Here is a 19,999-nt window from a genome sequence, read left to right as displayed (position 1 = left end):
GGCACTGAGGAAACAACAGTGAGCAGAACAACAAGGCACCCTAACAAACTCCTCACCATGGTGAACAGGAAATTGCAGTACAGTGTGAGAGGAAGTTCATGGGGCTAGGTATCCAGGAGTAGAGAGGAAGCAGCACTGGAGCCTGGCCAGGGGCAGTGGAGGCAGGTCAGGGGTGACTTACTGAGGAAGTGACCTCTAAACTGAGAACTAAAAGACGTCTGGTTGAGGAAAGATCAGTGTTTAGGTTCTGAGTTGTACATGAGCTTGAATTTCTGAGGAGATGCAAATAGTGTGGAATGTCAAGCAAATGCACAGCATGGTGTGAGGACCAGGGCTAGACTGGATCTCGAGAGCCCTTAGAAGCCACCTTAAGGACCTGGGCTCTTATAAGAGAGACAAGGGAGCCCCAAGGTGTTTAAAACAAGGAGGGCACAAGCAGAGAGAGAGATTAGCATTGTGGGAATCCCTCAGGCCCTCCACTCTCAGACTTCAGCCAGGAGCTTTGAGCTGGCCCCAGCACTAATTCCTGAGCAGCTGGAAAGTCACTTCTTTCTAGACCTCTGCTGTAGAAAGTCAGGTTTGGACTAGATGATCTTTAATATCAGTTCTTCACATTCTCTAACCCAAACTAACCCACTTCTGTGATTTCCCCAATTTCCTTAAAATTTTCCCTGTTTCCTCTCCCCCTGCTGGAAAATTTCTTTTTCTCTCCACTAGACTGAGCTCCAGTAGACAGCACTATGTCTAAACAACTGTTCACAATTCCTCTCACTAGGCCCTTATAACCGAATGCTTGCATGGTTGCGTTTGACTCTCAAATGGCCTGAGGCACTGCAATCCCAGGACCGGTAATCTTCCATTTTGCTGATGAGAAATGGGGCCTCAAAGAGGAACTGAGCTGTGAATCCAGGCTCTGAGGCCAACTCCCTGGGTTCAAGCCCTGCTCTATCACTTACCAGATGTTTGGTAAGCCGATTACTCTCTCTAAGCCTCAGTTTCCTCAATTATTAAATTGAGATCACATCAACTTCACAGGACTGCTACGATGATTACTGAGTAACATGTAATAAGCATGAAATAAATGTTAGTTATTATTTTTATTCTCAGGCCAGAGTCCTTTCCCTTCCATAAACATCAGCTCCAAGACCTAAGAGGATTGATTAGTCCTAGGCTGGGTCTCGGGCCACGTGCTCGCAGACACGGCTGGCTGGCGCAAGCCAGAGCAGGCTTGCATGTGGCCCCCCCCCAACCCCCAGCCGGTGAAGCGGACGCACCCCACGTGCCTCGCGTAAACATGCGAGTGCGCAGGCGCCCTCGGCCGCCGCCCATTGGTCGGTTCCGCGGTGCCTAGAAGCAGGGGAGGGACGCAGGCCCCTCTGGCCGCGGGCGGCTCCGCCCGGTCGGTTAGTCAGCTGCTCTGTCAGTCCTTGCGACTCGGCCGCCGGCTTCACCCTCGCCATGGCACCCTGGCTGCCCCTGCTGTCGTTGCTGGGGCTGCTCCCGGGCGCTGCCCCCGCCCCGCCCCGCCGAGCCGCGGGCGCTCAGGCCTGGGAGGCCGAGTCGTCGGAGCTGCTGGCGCCTGCCCGCTTCGCCTTGGAGATGTACAACCGCGGCCGGGCTGCTGGGACACGGGCCGCGCTGGCGGCCGTGCGCGGTCGCGTCCGCCGGGTGAGGACGCACCGGGTCCGGGGTGCGGGGCCCTGGTGCGGGGGTGGGCACTTCGGCCTGGAGATGGGGCGGGCGCGCTGGACGGCTGGCACGAACCTCTGTTGACTGGGAAGGGGGAGGAGGCGCAGTGGGGCGGTGCGGCCACTGAAGAACTGGCTGCGGAGGGAGTGGCTGTGCCCGCCTCACCCGCCCCTCCATCCAGGAGGGCCCCGGGTCGCTGTATTCCCTTCAAGCGACGCTGGAGGAGGCTTGCAACGACCCCACGGTGTGCCAGCTCCCTGTGTCTAAGAAAACCCTGGTGAGTACTGGGGCTCCCTCAATTCCCTGATCCCAGGCTGAGTTTGGAAGCAGTTGGGAAGATGGGTCAAGCCAGAAAGAAGGGATCTGAGGCAACAGCGCCCCAGGTTACTTCGCAGGCCCTGAGGGCCAGCGACCATGCTATATAAAAGGGAGGGTGCCCAGGTGCTGGCTGTGCCTCACTCGCCACTGTGGGGGTGATTGCCTTGGGGAGGGCCTGTCTGAGAGCCTCCAGCTCCATCTAGCCAAGGACAGGGACCGGTTTCCTCCTTTACCTCCAGCTCTGCAGTTTCCAAGTCCTGGAAGAGCTAGGAAAACACACGCTGCTGAGGCGGGACTGTCGCCCTGTGGATACCAAGATTACAGGTGCCGGGATAGCCCACAGCTGCTGCAGTAGTCTGGAGCAAATTTCATCCAGGGTTCAGCCTTGATTTCTTTGTTCCAATCCTATCCAGATCAAAGAAGCGAGAGTTTACATTCATTCTCTTCACTGTTCAACAAGGACACCCTGCCCGAGGTGAGAAACCCAGCTCTGTCTCGGGAGCTGGCTGCTGCCTCATTTCTCCTCTCTTGCTCTCACCAGGACCTGGGGCTCCCTGGTCAGCTCCAGAAAGACTCCTTGTAAGGACACCTCTGCCTTTGCAGGACTTTGTTATGCAGGTAGCTTCAATCTTCAAAGAATTTGTCACCACCTATAACCGGACATATGAGACGAAAGAGGGTGAGGACCCAGCTTGGGCTGTACCTGTCCCGATCAGGGCCTTCCCCCTGCTTGGCACCTTGGTGTTGGGGAGGGGAAGGACAGAAGAGACAGTGCATCCTTTCAAGGATGCCTAAATCACCAAGTTCTTGCCTAACTTGCCAGGACCAGGCAGCCAACTCAGGGACCTGGCCCCTATTCCCATCTGTTTTCCTGGTCAGGAACTATGGGCCTCCATCATGGGATGGAGCAAAGGCCAGATTTTCTCTGCTGGAGGCCCCCTGGCATGGTGGTCTTTCCCCATGACCTGCTGTCTGGAGATTCCCTTTGGAGTTCATTTGGTTCTGCCTTCACAATGAGAAGTCATCACCCCAGTTTGGCCCTAAAAGTTGATCACACCTCCCACTCTTATCACTTGCAGGTTTGGCCCTCCACCCCTACCTGCCCCAGGGTTCTGTCCTTAAGAGCTTCCAGGGCCCACCTATTCCCCAGGCAAACTTCTGCCTGTTAGCCCCATGCACTTCTCCTTTAATGATCTGCCTGAGGTCCAAGCCCCTCCTCTTCTGCTCTGGTCCTCAGAAGCCCGGTGGCGCCTGTCTGTCTTTATTAATAACATGATGCGAGCACAGAAGATCCAGGCCCTGGACCGTGGTACAGCTCAGTATGGGGTCACCAAGTTCAGTGACCTCACAGGTAGGGATGGTGGCTAGAGCCCTCAGGGAGGCTGGAAGAGACAGGGCCTGGTCCCAAAGCCCCAGCTCAGGGCTGGCTTAGAATACGCCCCTCCCCTAACCCACCCACCTCTGCCTACAGAGGAGGAGTTCCACACCATCTACCTGAATCCCCTCCTGAAAGAGTTGCGGAGCAAGAGGATGCCCCTGGCCCTGTCCGTTAGCGACCCTGCTCCACCTGAGTGGGACTGGAGGAAGAAGGGGGCTGTCACCAAAGTCAAGGACCAGGTTAGACCCCTCAGAAGTGAGGGCGTGATGTGAGGATTGCCCCAGGGTTGGGAAGGGATCCGGTCCTGACTTTGCCCGCCTCTTGTAGGGCATGTGTGGCTCCTGCTGGGCCTTCTCAGTTACAGGAAACGTGGAGGGCCAGTGGTTCCTGAAACGGGGGGACCTGCTCTCCCTCTCTGAGCAGGGTAAGCATCTCCCTCTACTTGCCTGTCCCCAGCCCAACCCAGAGGGCACCTCAGAAACCGGCCTTCTGTTTCCTAGAACTCGTGGACTGTGACAAACTGGACAAGGCCTGCCTGGGTGGCTTGCCCTCCAATGCCTACTCGGCCATAAAGACTCTGGGTATGCATTAAGGGGGTCAGGATGGACAGTGGGAGCCACTTCTCCCTCCTTAAGAAGTCACTTTGTGAGGGGGAGAGATGAGTGTGGGAGTCAAGTGTATTGTGTTCGGGTCTTCCTGCTGGCTCTTCTGGCTGAAGACCTTGGGCAGGTCAGCTCTTTCAGAGCCTCAGTTGCCTCATCTGTGAAAGGGGGCCTACCTCGTAGGATTATCTCGAGTATTAAGTGAGGAAAGACGTATGAAGTCCCCGGAGCATAACAGGAGGTCTTGATATTTTGCTGCTTTCTTGTCTGTATTTCTAGAATGCTGCTAAAACAGGTAGCCATGTACTGCACCCTTGAGGTGAGGTGTTGACCTCAACTGGCAGTTCAGTTAAGCAGTGTCAGAAAGATAAAGGGCGGAGGGACTGAGGTGGCTGTATAGAGACTGGTCTGGGAGACTGGCTTGGGTCAGAGGCAGATTGGGAACAGACTATCAGAGCAGGACAGGCAAGCCAAGGTCAAGAAGCTGGCACCGTGGGGAGTCAGAAGTTGGGAGTTGAGTTCCATCTCTGCCTCATTTCTCGCTGGTTATCCTCTCAACCCCCTGAGCCTCATGTCTGTCATCTCTAGAATGAGGCTCTTCCTCAGATGGGATGGCCAGTGGCCTGGGATGGATAAGGAACGTGAGACCTCATGGATAAAGGGTTCAGCACAGCCTTTGGCTGGGAGGAGACAAGTGTATGGTAAACAGGGGTCCACCTTTTCTCTATACCCCCATCTACCCCCCACCGTTACCCAGGAGGTCTGGAGACAGAGGACGACTACAGCTACAATGGCCACTTGCAGACCTGCAACTTCTCTGCAGAGAAGGTCAAGGTCTACATTAATGACTCAGTGGAGCTCAGCCAGAATGAGCAGAGTGAGTGAGGGACAGGAGTGGGGACAGGCCAAGTGGGGCTGAGGCCTGGGTGCCCCTGACGCTGGCCCTTCCCTGTCTCAGAGCTGGCGGCCTGGCTGGCCAAGAAGGGTCCTATCTCTATCGCCATCAACGCCTTTGGCATGCAGGTAAGACCTCAGCCCCACTGCCCCTGCTCCATTTCTTGCCGACTCCTCTCCCTCTTCTTGGAGTTGGCCCCCTACTGCTTGCTCTCCCCCACCAGTTCTACCGCCACGGGATCTCCCACCCACTGCGGCCCCTCTGCAGCCCTTGGCTCATTGACCATGCTGTGCTACTCGTGGGCTATGGCAACCGTGAGTTCCACTGACCCCCTCTATGCCCATCCACTCCAGGTCACAGGCAGAGGTCGGGCCACACAGCATTGCAGGACCTCAAGGGGGTGAAATCCGGAGAAAGCCTGGGAACCCTGTCCTTACCCCTGCCTCTGGCTGTGGGCCCAGCGGGATCGTCCACCCGCTCTGTGAAGGGAACACAGGCGGTGGGAAGCTTAACCGTGTAGATGCATAACCTGCTCGGGGTGGGTGGGGGGCTGCCCTTCCCACACCTTAGAGCCGTACCAGGTCTCCAGGAGGGTGGTGGGTGGGCCTGTCCTTTTTTCTGCTTTTTTTCCTAATACCTGTCACACAGTAGGCCCACAGGAGGTACTCGAAGAGTGCAAAGTGCTTGGGGCCCTGACCAGAGAACTGGGGCCCTGACTGCCTGCACTCCGCACTGCCCCCAGGCTCTGACATTCCCTTCTGGGCCATCAAGAACAGCTGGGGCACCGACTGGGGTGAGGAGGTGAGTCTTGCCTGCTTGGCTTCTGGTCCTCCGGCCCCATCCTGCCCTGGGTCCCTCACGACCTCCCTCCCCTTTCTCCCAGGGATACTACTACTTGCATCGTGGGTCCGGGGCCTGTGGTGTGAACATCATGGCCAGCTCAGCAGTGGTGAATTGAGGAGCACCAGCTCGGACCTGGCGCCGACTAGAGCAGCCACTTCCCCAGCCTGAGCCGCGTGTCCAGGCCCTTGTCCAGGAGGTGCAGCTGGCTGAGGGATGGACGCCGGGTACCTCAGGGTGAGCAAAGGGCACTGGCCTAGGGGCACAGCCCCTACCCTCCTCCACCTCACTCCCACTCTGAAGTTCCCAACTGCACCTTTGTTGAACTGTGGTAGCTAGGATGATCTTGGGGTGAAGGATGACGTCTTGGCAGCTGAAGCTCAGGCAAGAACCTTGAGCTTGGGCAAGGAGCAGGGGGGAAGCAAATATTTTTGCCTTCCTGCCCTGGATTTCATTTGTCTGATGCTATAAATTCTGGTCCTCCTGGATTTGGGGACGGTGTTTCCTTATGTATCTAGACGAAGTGTTGTAACCACCCTTTTCTAACAGCAATAAAGAGGTATCCTGAGCTTCAGTGTGGTGTGAATACTCTGTCTGTGAGGGCAAGGAGGGGTGCTGAGGACCCCTGGAGGGTCAAAGCCAGGCAGCTGGTCGTGCCCAGGAGCCTGCAGGAACCAAAGGAAGTGGAGAGAGGCTCACGAATGGATCTTTATTCAGGAACAGTCGGCTGGTCCTTCTCAGCGGCCCTTGTTTGAGGGATGGATGGGATCAGCCAGAGGGAACACCCTCTCTCCAGCTTGCATGGAGAACCTCAGGTGCTGAGGTCAGAGGTCACTCTCCCCATAGAGGGCACTGGAGAAGGCTACGTAGTCCAGGGCTCCAGTTGGAGCCCCAGACCCCTTGTAGGGCACCATTCGGCGGATGCAGTATTCGGCCTGCTCAGCCGGGAGCTCCCGCCGCAGTTCCTCGGCGGTGATGTAGTTCTGAGGGAGAAGAGGTATGAGGTCCTGCTCCCTGCCCCAGCCCTCCAGCCCCCTCCATGCCAAGGACTCACCTTGTCTCCTGCCAGGATCTTGAAGGAGGCCACAACTTGTTCAGCCGTATCAGTCTCGGCTGTCTCTCGGGTCATGAAATCGATGAAGGCCTGGAAGGTCACGATGCCGGTTGCGTTGGGGTCCACCATGGTCATGATTCGAGCAAACTCCACTTCCCCCTGCAGGGGTAGAGGCCAGATACCATGTCTGTGGGTGCTAAAGCCAGGAGGGCTCCTGATGTCCCCTTCTGGGGACTGTCCAGCCTTGGCTTGATAACCTCAGTGACCGAGTGCCATCTTTCTCCATAGACTGTCAGCTGCAGCCTTATCTCTGACTCAGGAAGTCCTTTCTAGCAGGCTGCAGTCTGCTTCCTGCCTGTGGCAATGCCCTGCTTCCCATTGGTTCTGGTCTTGTTTTCTGGGGTTCTCAGTAGTGCTGTTTCTCTGAGGTAAAGTGTCGTAAGCTCAGGCCTTGGAGTCACACAGAACTAGGTCTAAATTCCAGCTGTGTGCCTTTGAACAAGTTAATCTACCTCTCTCAGCCTGTGATAGCCCGTGTGAAATGGGAAAATTCTGCCCAGCCCCAACGGGTACAATGAAGAGGAAATGAGATCTTGGATGTGAAGGTGGAATCCATACACAGGAGAGGGCCCTGATGGGACTCTGGGGACGGGGGAAGGGGTACTCACCAGGTCGTAGCCCATGGAGATGAGACAAGCCCGGAAGTCATCAGGCTCCATCATCCCATTCCGCTTCTGTAGTGGGCAAGTGACTGTTAGACTTGGTCCTTAAACCCCACCAGCCCCCAGAGTCCACCACCCCACAAGACTGGGCCCCTGCTGACCCGGTCAAAGTGGTTGAAGGATGCCCGGAACTCGTTGAGCTGCTCTTGGCTTAGGCCCTTGGCATCTCGGGTCAATACCTGGTTTTCCACCTCGTTGATGGTGCGGGCGATGGAGGTGAGCAGCTGCTCCCAGCCCACGCGGATGTGCTGGGAGAGTAGGAGACAGGCCGAGTCAGTGGGTGGTCAGGGCCTGGCCACTAGCTCTAGCCCTTCCCCAGTCCACTGTGAGATCCTGGGCAAGTCCTCTCCTCTCTGGGCCTCGGTGCCTATTTGGAGTTTTTTCTGAGTGACCTCCAGCGGCCCTTCCTACCTTAAAGTTTGATGATTTATTATGTGTTATGTATTGGTCAACCAGCCATGGCCAGTCCTGGCCTGGCTTTAGACTGCTATATGACTGTAGGAAAGGGCACTTTCTCTTGCTGAGTCTCAGTAGCCCCAGGGGTACATTGGGGGACCTGGCCAAGCCGAACTGGGGACCTTCCTGGGACAGATGTGCTGTGTTTGGCTGGCTGTGGCCGCCCCAGGCTTCCCCAGCCAGCGCTGCCTCCCCTCTTCTCAGCAGGTGTGATCCCACCTCCATGCTGTAGACGGTGTGCTTATTGTCGAACACCAGGCTCTCCTGCAGCAGCTGGTGGTCGCCCTCTAGCCGGTCAATGTTGTTCTTGTAGTTGATGATGTTCTGCTCCTGCTGCCGCAGCCCCGCCATCTGCTCCTCCAGAGAGCCAGCCATCCCCGCTGCCAGGCGCCCCACCTCCTGCAGTGGGATCCAGGCGAAGTGAACACTCCCAGCCCCCAGCAGCCCAGTCCCAGCCCCACCATCCAAGCCTCACCTCCATCTTCCCCTGGATCCAGGGCCCGATGGCATTGGCCTGAGCTGCAAACTGTCGCCGGAGCCTCTCATTCACCTGCTGCCGTGCCAGCTCCTCCTGCAGCATCTGGTCACGTTTGGGCACCAGCTTTCGGACCTGGGAAGGAGGGTGGTTGTGCCAGGGACAGCTCTGGGGACCAGGAGATGGCTTTGAGGGGAGATGGACTCTAACCCTTCCAACAGCTCCTGCTGCTCCGAGCAGGCTCTTGGGCAGGCCACTCAATGTCTCTAGGCTTGTTTCCTCATCTGTCAATGGGGTGACAACGTCATTTATAACTAACTTGCGTTGTTTCGTAAAGGCTGCCCACGCACCAGGTTTCATTTTACTTTACACCGGGCCTGACAGGAAAATATTACTGTTATATCTTCTTTATAGATGAAGCTGACAGGCAAGGTGACTGTCCAGTGCCACATGGAGTCTGTAGCAGACCCCAGGTTCTTGTCTCGGGGCACCTGAGGTCTCAGGGTGGTTAGAGTGCTCAGGAGCAGGTGGGAGGCAGGGAGAGGCGGCGGGTGGCACTGACCGTGTCCCACTTGGTGTTGATGTCCGGCGCGCTGAGGCCGATGTAGGGGTTGGTGGAGCTGGGCCGCAGCCCATACGTTTGGCAGATCTTCTGGATCTCACCCTGGATGCCCAGGATAGCGCCCCGCTCCCGGTCAGCCTCGGGCAACGTTGCCTTGAACTGCTCATGTGCCGTCAGCAGGCTCTGTGGGCAACAGGCAGGAAGCATCAGCTAGCACCCACCACTTCCCGCAGGGGACGGAAAGGGCAGCAGTGTGTTCCAGGTCATCCAGCAGGTCCAGGGTAGGCTGGCTTCAGGACCCAGTCCTGTCTCCCAGCCCAGCACTCAGGAACTGGGGTTTTCCTCTCATCTCCATTCCCCAAGAGCCCAAAGGAGCGGCTGATGGGAATTCAGGCCAGCTCCCCAGTCATCGCATGCAGGCCCCGCCCCCCAAGCCCCAGCCCACCTGGGTCTCCTCCATGGAGTGCACCAGCCACACGTCCTGCAAGTCCTCCACGGCACCGTCCAACCAGTTGTTGAAGGGTGCTGCCCGCCGTGCAAACTCCAGCTGCAGCTGGTCGATGGTCTCCAGAAGCTTCTCCATCCGCTAGAGGCCGCAGGAATGATGGTCAAGTCAGCATCCCGCCCAACGGGCTGCCTCACCTGCCTCCTTGGCCAGCCCCCAGCTCCCTGGCACAGAACCTCACCTCAAGCGCATCCCGCCTCTTCTGGGTCAGCGTGCCCAAGTTGTCCCACTGGTCACAGATGGCCTGGCAGCAACTGTTCACTGAGGCTGCCTCGTGGTAATCCAGCTCACTGGGAACGAGAAGAAGGGGTGACTGTGGGGTCAGACGCCAGCCTAGATTTACTCCTGACCCATAACCCCGGTAGTGGTGAAGGTATAAGGCAGCCAGGAAAGGTGGGGGTGAAGCGGGGCTTCCCTGAGGTGGGGTCCCAGGGCGGTCCTGGGGGAAGACGGGCACCCACTGGTCTCAGATCCAGCCCCTCAAGGAGCTTGAATGGAGGGGTGGGGCCTGGGGCTTCAGGGGCGGGGTTATGTGAAAAGAGGCGGGTTTACTGGAGGACATGGCGAGGACAAGGCTGATGGAGAGGACCCGAGCAGACCTGGGACCCGAGCTGAAGGGAGCAGGCAGGCCATGGAGATGGGGCGAGCAAGTGCCAGTGGAAGAGTGTGGGCAGCGTAGCAGGGTCCGGGCATGGGGACAGGGATACGGGAGGAGGGGCAGAGCAAGTGGTAATGTGGACGGACAAGGGCACCAAGGCAGAGTTACGGAACAGGGAGGAACGAAGGGTCTCAGGGCAATGAGGCTCAGGGCGGGGCCGTGTAGCGAGGGGTGTGGTCGCCAGGGCGGGCCACGCCTACTTGAGCTCCTGGGCCAGCGCGGCGATGTGCTCCACGCGGTCCTGGTGTGCCGCCAGGTCGCTCTCAAAGGCTTCGTGGCGCCGCAGCAATGCCCGCACCTCCTGTAGCGACGCCGACTCATAGTCGCGCTGGTTCAGCATCTCCTCCTTCCCTATTCAGAGAGAGGCCCAGCTCAAGTCACCCATCGGCGGCCGCGACAGGAGCACAGCGTTGAACTGGGCTGTGTGACCGCGGAGATTCTTCATCTGTGAGCGCGCCGGCCTAGCCTACCCTAGGGGTTTGCTCCGAGACAATGGTCTGGTAAAGGTAAAGGAAGCCCCTGTTTTAGGGCATGACCCACACATGATGTCAGCATTCCCTGACCCTGAATGGTGTGGGGTGGCCCTTGGTACACTTTTGGTATTACTTGATCCGGAATTACCTCCTCAAAACTCTGAGCCTGACGAGCCCCTGACACGGTTTCCTTTGCTCACCAGTTTCCCCGGCACCTGGCAAGGTGCCCGGCACTTGGTAGACCCTCTATGAACATTTGTTGGATGAATGAATAATGAATGTAAAAGTGCTTTAAGGAGGACAATCACCATAATTATGAAAATAAAAACGTAATCATAATAACTGCACCTGCAACCATTGAGTGAGTGCCTCTGTATTTTGCAGAGAAGGTAACTGAGATTTAGAGGTTCAGAGGTCTCAGGATCACATGAGTGGCGTTAAAGGAATTCTTATTATATCAAATCATTGTTATTTGTTATGCCAGGGCTATGGACCAGTACCAGTCTGTGGCCCGTTAGGGCCCAGGCCACATAGTAGGAGGTGAGTGGCAGGCAAAGCTTCATCTGCATTTGTAGCCGCTCCCCAGCGCTAGCATCACCGCCTCAGCTCCACCTCAGATCCTCAGGCGTTAGATTCTCATAGGCTCCCTAATCCTTAGGGCCCAAAAAGGTTGGGGACCACTGTGTTATGCCCATGATCCATTGTTAGAGTTTGTTCATTATTTTTAGGCAGGAGTCATTCATTTGTAAGGCTAAATTCCCTGACAGAAAGCAGAATGAATATGTTCATACAGAGACAAATACTTCGATATCTGACTCATGCAGGATTTTGGCATCAATATACTTTGAGTATAATGTAAGCAATGTTAGGGTGGGGGGGCTCTCCTTTGGTGACATGCTGCGCGTACAAATAAAACGCTAAATGACAAATATAATAGAGCAGACCTACAGAAGGCTAGAGCCAGGAGGCAGTTATGGGCCCGAAGGAGGGCAGCGATTTGGTGGCACAGCAAGTCAGGGCGGGACTAGCAAACAGATCTCCGGCATCCTGGCAGAACACTTACCCTGCCCTGCGCATTTTGTCAGTAGTCCCCCTCTACCAGCCTCCACCCCAGGGCAGAATCAAGCCCCATGGGGTGTACCTACCTCGGGTCCAGGCTTCATGGAGGGAGGCCTTCTGCTGGAACTTCTCAGCCAGGTGCTGGAGCCGCTGCAGGCGCCGGATCTCCGAGAGCAGCCAGTCCTCATAGCCTTTCTCTACTTGCTCCAGCCCTCGCCATGCATTGGCGATGTCCTGTGGGGCAGGCAGAGGTGCCCTCCATCACAGTTCACCCATTGTACAGAAGGGGACACAGAGTTAAGGTCACCCAGAAGATGGAGGCAGAGCAGCGGTCACCCCTTCCCGGGCCTGGCTCACCGAGACCAGCTTGCCCTCAGAGGGCATGAAGGCGGGCCGGTGGCTCAGCCGCAGCTTGGTCTGCAACGTGTTGAAGTTGATCTCCAGCTGGCACTTCTCCTGCACGCGGGGCGGCTTGTGCAGGCGCCGGTAGTCCCGAAAGTCCTCCAGCTTGCGCTGCATGGCGCTCATGCTGTGCTCACCCACACGGTTCTCCAGCCACGGGATGGTGCGGCGGATCCACTCTAGCAGCTGCCAGAGCCAGGCAGGGGCAGAGCAGAGCGCTCTCAGCCTGCCTGCTCACCTCACCCACCCCTCTCCGCCCTCACCCGGGCTGCGGCCAAAAGGCCCAGCCTCAAGCCAGATTGGGGGTCCGGAGAGCAGAAATGGCAGGTTCCTATTAGTCAGGGAAGAAGGAGGATGGTTCACTCCTGAGTCCAGAGACCAGTGTAGGTGAGCACAGAGCAAAGGCCATAAGACTGCCTTAGTATGAGTGAACGGATGAATGAATGAGTGAGTGAATGAATGATGCGAATGAGCAGGAGCTTGGTTAGCGGAGGCGGGCATGAGATGGGTGAAAATGGCAGGAGGAGGCTGCGGGAGGCCAAGGCTACTCTGAGGAGAGGGAGGCTCTGCCGGCCCGGCCTGGGGTTATCGTGATTGGGAGGAGCGGTAGGGCCGGGCTGGGAGGGCACAGGTTAGGGGTCGGGAGAGGCCGTCTCTGGGCGCAGGCTCACTTCACTGGCGAGTTTCTCATACTCCTCCATTAGTTTCTCATTCTCCTGATTCACGGCCAGCACCTTGCAAATCCTGTTGGCGGCTGTCTCCGCCTGTGGTGGGGGTGGCAAGGGAGCTGTCGTTAGAACGAGCTGCTACAGACACCCTGACCTAGCCTCCCTCATGAAACCTGGGCCTGTGAAAATGGGAGAAAGGATGAGGGGAGCACATCTTTTAGGGTGGGGGTGGGGAGCTTCCAGGCCAGGGGCCTCTGCTTCTGAGCTCCCCAAGGACCAAGCGTGAGACAGTGGCAGCCCTACCCACGGTGGGCCTGGGACCTCCAAATGTGGGGATGCTGCCAAGGTTGGGCCCCTGGGCCCTCCTCACCTGCTCAGCCCCGGCGAAGGCATGGTAGAAACAGGAAACGTAGGTCATGATGGCTTTCTCATCGGGCTTTGGGGTATTCACAACATCTGGGAGATGGCAGCGAGGTGTCTATTGGCCAAAGCCAGGGCTGGGGAATGGGCTCATGTCCCCACCCAGGCAAAGGCCTCCCTCAGAATGTGAGGGGTGGAGACATTTGGTCATGGCCGCCAGCTGCCAGCTACCCCAAACCCAGCATCTTCCTCCTCCCTGAAGCTCTCTCTGCTCACCCCAGGACTCAGCAGCCTCCCGCTCTGCGGGGCGAGGCAAGCGTGAAGGAGCGAGTGAGTGAGCAGACACTGTGGCACCACTCCGTACTGCCCGGTGTCTCTGACTATCCCATAACTGTCTGTGGGTCTGTCTTTTCCCCAAGTTCTCATCCATCAGTGCCCACACACTCAGGGTGCCAGGCATAGCAGAAAATGTTTGGTGCTCAGAAAATGTTTGCTCTTTCAACTAACTAAAGACTTGCTTGGGCGCAGGGACCAGAGGCAGGATCTTTGCAGAGGAACTCCCAAGTCTCAAGCCACCAACATGCTCCCAGGTGAGCAGACAACGGATATGAGGCCGAGGGTGGAGCCATTACATAACGAGAGAGAGACAGGAGGACAGGCTACAGGGCTCCTGTGGCAGGGATGAGGGTGGGCAGAGGCTTCTAGAAGGAGGGGAGAGCAGGTGCAAAGGTGCGGAGATCAGACATGAGAGAGTGGAGGCCTCGCCCAGGCTAGGCTTACTCTCACCTTCGGCATCCAACATCTTAGGGATATCCAGGTATTTCTCCGCCACTTCGAAGGCAGTGTTCAGGTTGCCGATGGGGTCATCCTAGGTGGGTATGAGCGGGGAGGGTGAAAGGTCAGCTGAGGGCAGAGGTTTTGGGGCACCGTGCCTGGGGTGGTGGAGGACTACCTTGCGCAGTTTGGCATAGTCGATGAGGTCGGGGCGGTGTCGGTGGATGAGAGCACAGAGGGCCAGGCCATCCTTCCAGCTGGACAGAGAGAACCCGGGTGTCAGGCCCTGGTTCACCCTGAGGCCTTGTCCTACCCTCACCTCGGGAGCGCCCCCAGCAGGGCAGCCTCGTCCGTAAAACGGAGTGAAGGCCAGCCTCCTTAGCTTGGCATTTGAGGCCCTTCCTTACCAGACCTGGACCATCTCCTCCCAGCCCTCGTCGCAACTCCTTCCCTAAGCTTAGGCCCCACCAATGTCTAGATGTTTTGGGCCTCTGGGTCTTTTCCCACAAGGTCCCCCCCCCATGCCCAGCTAGAATGCCCTTCCAGGGAAGTCCCCAATGCTCCCTCCTCCAGGAAGCCTGCCTCACCCTCCCAGAGTCAATTCAACGTTGACTGAGTCCTATTTTCAGACACTGTTCCAGGAACTCGGCTGTGACCTCTCCTCCCCTGGGGCTTGTGCCTGGGGCCAGCTCGGTGCCTCAGGGCCTGGCAGAGGCTGGTGGGCACGTGACGACCGACCGACACACCTGGTGTGGAAGTTCTGCACGTTGACGTTGCGGTATGGCGCTGTCTTCCGCTGGCACCACAGGAGCAAGCCTTCCTTGGCCGAGGTTTCTTGGTGGGGACAGGCAGTGTTAGCTGGGGAAGGGTCCAGGCCAGCCCTCTGACCCTGCCTGCTTCCCCTGCCCACTCACCCTCCACAGAGATGTCCTGGATGGCGAAGCGCAGGATGATGGTCCAGATCATGCCCAGGGTCATCTTCAGGTTCCCGTCCACGATCTCTGCAGGGTGGGGGCAGAGCGGGTCCCACCTGGTGCCCAAGGTTCCTGCTACCTGCCTCAGCGACTACCCCTGCTCCGCCCTCCGGCCCTTGTCCCTCATCCCAGGGCTAGCACCTAGTAGGTACTTGATCGTTTTACTTAAAAGCGACTCACTGAACACCTACTAGGTGCCAGTCCTGTGCCAGCACTTTGGGTTATACCCATTGTTGAGATGAAAAATCTGAAGCTCACGGAGGTGGCTTGCTGATGTCAGGCGCGCCTCCCGCCCCCACCCAGGCCTGCTCCTGCTGCTGCCCCACCTTCAGCCCCGATGGACACCAGCTTAACCCCCTTGCTGGCGATGAAGTCCAGGGCCTTGTTGACATTGGCGATTTTGTGGAAGCGCATCTTGCCTTTGTCTGGCCTGGGCAGCCTCTCTCCTGGGTGTAAGAGGAGAGGTCAAGAGTCAGAGGTCATGAGAGGAAGCTGGAGACATTGTTCTCAAACCCTCTACCTCTCCCCCACCAAGTCCCCTTACCACTCTGCTATCTATTGCCCCAGCTCTCTGGATGGCCCCAGGTCCTGGGGTCCCTGTACATGGACCTGCACCCCTCACCTGAAATGACCTCCAAGAGCAACATGAGTTTGAGGCCGTTGCGAAAATCCTCCTCGATGTTCTCTATCTGGGTGCCGGCCTTGCGCAGGTGTGAGTTGCACCAGGCAGTGAAGGTCTGGGGACAGAGAACAGCGCTCAGACCCTAGTGCTGAGGACAGCACTCAGGCTCCTCGGTCGGGCAGATCTCAGAGCCCTAGACCCTGGATTCAGGTCCCGGATGTGGGTCAGCCTCTTTCCCTCTCTGAGCTTTCGTCTTCCTGGAAGAGGAGAAATGGGGTCTGGAGCCCATTCGGGTCCCAGTTTGGACATGGGGCACCTCACCACCAGCACCCCAGCTTTGGCCAGTCTCAAGCACTAGAGGGACATTTAGAAAATTACGTAAAGCAGATTCTCCAAAGTGTGGGACCCAGAGCCGCAAGGGCCAATGCAGGCTGATACTGCTTTTCTACCATCTGAAACATTCTGTGTTGTTTGGCCCGAGGGACTGTGCACTTGTGAATTTATCTCAGCCCCACCAAATTCTCAGGGCTGTTGTGAATTGACCTCCAGGTAGACCATGAGTGTGCGAGAGCCTCACAGGCCCCGGAGGATCTAGTTTCTGGAGGTGACTGCCCTCCCCGGCCCCCGCAGTGTCAGCCTCAGCCTCAGTCTCCATCTGGGATGGGAAAGCTGGTATATGGCTGTGTGTCTACTGGGGTTCAGGATAACCTGGAGCCAGGTGCACAAGTTTCTACCAAATGACCAAGCTTCTGCCATCAGCTGTGAAGTCCTTGGTAGAATCTATACTTGGGCCCCGATCCCAGTTGAGCTACCCACTGCGGCCTGGGGGAAACTCCTTGCTTTTTCTTTAGGCTAAGTCTCTGTATCTGTACAATTAAGGGGTCAGACTCCATGATGTCTCCAGTCCTTCCCCTGACCTAGCAGGATTCTAGAATTTAGGGCATTCCCTCACCTCTAAGCAGGTACTCCCAGAAGGCGGCCCTGGAAATTATTTGGAATTCTTTCCCGCAGCCAGCTTCTCTTCCTCAGACTGGCTTTTCGGATGCCTTAGGAGCTAGACATGGAAGATGATGCTTTAATTACTTGAAGGGCTTCATCGCTAAGGGAAAGGGCTTCTTCTGTCACTGGAGGTGTGTAAGTGAGTGTTGAGCACTATTTGATGGGGCCCCAAGCACAGGAAGGGCAGTCGATTCTCTGTAATTCCTTCCAACCCTGGAGTCTGGGATCCTCTGGGTCTGGATAGGGCGGTGGAGGTGGGGCGGGCAGGTCTGGGTGGGGCCTCCAGGGAGGAGGAAGGGGCATCCTTTCATTTGACAAACATGACTCTTAGTGAGATGTGGTCCCTGCCCTAAAGGAGCTCAGAGTCAGAGTCATGTTGGCTGAGAAGTGCTGAGGGAGACTAGTGTCGGGGAGCCTAGGGAAGGAATTCTCCAAATCAGGCGGGGAACCTCTTGGGGAAGGCTAATATTTGATCAGAGCTGTGATGGAAGAGCAGGAGTTATTCAGGCAGGGAAGGGCAGGCAAGGGCATTGTATGCAGGGGCAGCCATGTGGGCAAGTGCTCCGCAGGGAGAAACAGTTGCTAGGTTTGTTGGGCTATAGCTCTCTGCGCACTGCTGGAATGAAGCCGGGGGTGTGGGGGTATAAGTGGTGAGAGGCAGGCCGGAGGGAAGGCTGGGGCCAGGTCATGCACCATCTTCAGCGCTAAGCCAGGGAGTTTGAACTTGATGCTGAGGGCAACAGGGAGTCGGGGAAGCTTTCAGGAAGAGGAGCAGAACTGTGTTTTAAAAAGCTCATTCTGGTTGCCGAGTAGAAATAAAGGCTTGGCAGAGCAGAAGGGAGAGGTGAGGAGGCGGAAACTGGGACCAGGGTGAGAGAGGAAGGGTGTCAGTGAAGGGAGCAGGACAGGATGAGGTGGATGAGACAGAAACATTTGTTCCTGCTGCGATCTAAGTTTCCCGAGGCGGGGGCTTTTTTGTTGTCGTTGTTCCCCATTGAATTCCTGGCACCTAAAACAGTGCCTGACACATAGTAGGGCCTCTTTAAGAAATACTGCATGCATGTTTTTGAATGAGGTTGAATGGAGAGGAATCCGGCATCAGGTGGGAGGAGATGGGAATGTTCCAAGATGCAGATAGGGGAGCAGGGATGGGGCGGGGCTAAAGCTAAGCACAGAAAAGTAATAAACAATGTCAGACAGGAAAGAAAGAACCAGAATGTCCAGCATCTCAGGGACATTGATTAGCTCATAGAGCATCTACACTGTGCAGCCACTGACTAAATGGATAAGGTGGGTGGCTGCAAGTTGGGTTGGAAGGATAATCCCAATATTTTACTTGATAAAGGCAAGTTATAGACAGGCATACCTTAAGAGAGGCATGTGGACCTAGATCTGAGAGAGGCCTGGGGGGCGGGGGTGAGGATCAGAGTTGTTGCAAAGCAGATGGCAGCTGGAGTCTGGGGCAGGAATGACATCATCCAGAGATTGCTGGCCCAGAGAACCACAGCCCTGCTTAGAAACAGGTGCCGGGGGAGCCTGGGGGAGGCTTGTCACTTGGGGCACCCCATCGGAGTCAGCTTTGCCTCCTGGTCCCTGGGGTCATCTCCTGTCATCTAACCCAGCAGAAATGTTCTGATCCTAAATCCTGAGATTCTCAGAGCTTGCAAACCCCACTGAGCACCCCTGTTCCCTGCCCCTTCCTGGACTCTTACACTTAACAAATGCTGAGCAGGTCCAACGACCCCATGGTGTCCTTCCTACCCCTGGCCTGCCACTCCCCAAGGTCTCCTCACTCCAGCCTGGATCAGCTTCTCTTTTGGGAACCCAGGTGTCCTGCCCCTTCTACTTGGGAAACTCAGGGAGTGAAAATAGCTTAGGGAGAGGGGGCCGATGTGCCCTAGAAGGCTGGGCCCAGGGAACAGCTGCCCGTGTGCCCAGCTCCCCCAAATGCTGCCTCAGCACAAACTGTCCATCTGGCCGGAGAGTCAAGTTACTGCGTAAGGGGACCCAGGGCTCCCTCCTCCCTGACCCTGTGGCCTTTTCAGCAGACTCAGGTCCACTGGGGTGGAGTATCTTGGAAAGAGTGGGGGTGGGACAAGCAAGGGGCAAGACCCTCAGGTTGGGGTGGGGGGCTTTTTTTCTGACTGTCTGTGATTTGGGTCCTATCTCTGCCCCTTTCAAGGCTTCAGTTTACTCATTTGACAATTGGGATGGAGTGACTATGGATGCCATGCTGGAGAGAATGCAGAGGAGAGGGCGGGGAGGGGTCCGGGATGGTTACTGCCTTGACATTCCCAAGTCTGTCTACTAGTTGCCAGGCTGCAAGCCATCAGCGTGGGCTCCACAACATTAAACTAGAGAGTGGGGGTGGGGGAGAGAAAGACATTGTTCTTCTGGAAGACCCCAAACTTGGGTCTCCTGGGCTAAGCTCAACTGTTTTTTTTTTTTTTTTTACCAGCAGAAGTGGCACAGTGGGCCCAGGGAAATGAATCTTGGGGAATGAGGACCCCCGAAACTCTGCTTGTCATCCGAAACCCCTCATGAGGTCCCCTAGCTCTCTCTTCTAGCCCTGGGGGACAGCAGAGGACCGATGGGCCAGACCAGGGCTAGGGAGTGGCACTCTGCAGGCTCTGCCCCTGACCTGTTGAGATGCTAACACAAACCTCCCGGTTTCTCAGGCCTCTATTTCGCCGTCCGGAAATGGGCTAGCACTCACCTTCCTCTGCTGCTTCTCCCAGGCGGGGTCCAGCAGCAGGTCACGGTCCCAGTCCTCCTCCTGTTCCATGTACTCGCCGCCGCTGCCCGCGAAGGGCCCCTGCAGGGCCCCCAGACCCTCGGGCTGCATAACCATCATCATCTTGCTTGGGCTCCTGGCTTCGCTCTGCTCAGCGCTCTCCAGGACACCCGGCCCGCGTTAAGTAGCGCCGGGCCCAGCCCCGGATCGGATTCGCGCTAAATATGGGGGAGATGGGAGGGGCCGGATGGGGGCGAGGGCGCTCCGGTCGCGACTAGGAAAGAGGTTGCCCTGGGACCAGGGGCTTGCAGAATTTTGGGGCGCTGGGGGGGTGAATCCTGTAACGGAGATCCGGGGCTCGGGTTCCGCTCCGCCGCTTGAGCGCTGTGTGACCTTGGGAAAGCCACTGTCCCTCTCTGAATGTTTCCTCCTGTGTACACGGAGGTGGTGCTATTGGTAGTGCTGCAGACCGCTCTAGAAGCCGCCTTTTGAGTCTCCTCCTGACTCTTCCTGCGCCGCACTAGTGGGAAACAGGGAACTCTAGCCCCATTTCGCAGTCAGAAACACCAAGGCGCCGCCGAGCTGTTTTGAATGTTTTCTGGGGGGATGAAGGGAGACATTCGAGCGTGGGGAGAGGCTCCGGTCCAGCTGGATGGGCCAATGTGGGGCTATTAATATCGGGGCGGCCGGGGGTGGGGGGAATGTGCTGAGCCGGGAAACCCCGACGCCACCGAGGGTGCAACTCAATCCCGCGGGCGTGCCGGCTGCTCAGACCAGCTG

At 57.1% G+C, this 19,999-nt stretch overlaps 2 protein-coding genes across 4 annotated transcripts; one reads left to right on the top strand and one right to left on the bottom strand.

Moving 5' to 3' along the window:
- Positions 1 to 1,364: 1,364 nt before the first annotated feature.
- Positions 1,365 to 6,296, top strand: CTSF (cathepsin F). The gene is given in 14 exon segments (XM_036221283.1): positions 1,365 to 1,668; positions 1,871 to 1,966; positions 2,247 to 2,372; positions 2,375 to 2,482; positions 2,611 to 2,686; positions 3,245 to 3,358; positions 3,479 to 3,624; positions 3,713 to 3,809; positions 3,886 to 3,966; positions 4,745 to 4,864; positions 4,946 to 5,010; positions 5,106 to 5,196; positions 5,625 to 5,683; positions 5,766 to 6,296. Coding segments are annotated over 14 exon segments (1,464 nt in total). The 5' UTR covers positions 1,365 to 1,458; the 3' UTR covers positions 5,841 to 6,296.
- Positions 6,297 to 6,411: 115 nt separating this feature from the next.
- Positions 6,412 to 19,960, bottom strand: ACTN3 (actinin alpha 3). Of its 3 annotated transcripts, XM_036221282.1 has the most exons (22): positions 19,202 to 19,960; positions 15,487 to 15,601; positions 15,191 to 15,310; positions 14,805 to 14,891; positions 14,637 to 14,724; positions 14,069 to 14,147; positions 13,903 to 13,984; positions 13,127 to 13,212; positions 12,760 to 12,852; positions 12,044 to 12,274; positions 11,773 to 11,920; positions 10,355 to 10,505; positions 9,678 to 9,786; positions 9,437 to 9,577; positions 8,992 to 9,174; positions 8,430 to 8,564; positions 8,174 to 8,353; positions 7,600 to 7,746; positions 7,418 to 7,510; positions 7,012 to 7,065; positions 6,777 to 6,935; positions 6,418 to 6,705 (listed from the first exon to the last, which is right to left on the bottom strand). In XM_036221282.1, the coding sequence occupies exons 1-22, from the start codon at positions 19,340 to 19,342 to the stop codon at positions 6,547 to 6,549; spliced, it is 2,781 nt and encodes a 926-aa protein (XP_036077175.1). In that variant the 5' UTR covers positions 19,343 to 19,960; the 3' UTR covers positions 6,418 to 6,546. The 3 variants fall into 3 exon arrangements, with proteins under 3 accessions (XP_015974991.2, XP_036077175.1, XP_036077174.1); XM_016119505.2 differs by lacking the exon at positions 7,012 to 7,065 and having other exon boundaries at positions 6,412 to 6,705; positions 7,445 to 7,510; XM_036221281.1 differs by lacking the exon at positions 7,012 to 7,065 and having other exon boundaries at positions 7,445 to 7,542; positions 7,575 to 7,746.
- Between the last annotated feature and the right edge of the window lie 39 nt (positions 19,961 to 19,999).

The sequence above is a fragment of the Rousettus aegyptiacus genome, unplaced genomic scaffold (genome assembly GCF_014176215.1).
Source record: "Rousettus aegyptiacus isolate mRouAeg1 unplaced genomic scaffold, mRouAeg1.p scaffold_m13_p_5, whole genome shotgun sequence".
Classification (NCBI taxonomy): domain Eukaryota; kingdom Metazoa; phylum Chordata; class Mammalia; order Chiroptera; family Pteropodidae; genus Rousettus; species Rousettus aegyptiacus.
This window is presented reverse-complemented; position numbering and strand designations above follow the sequence as displayed.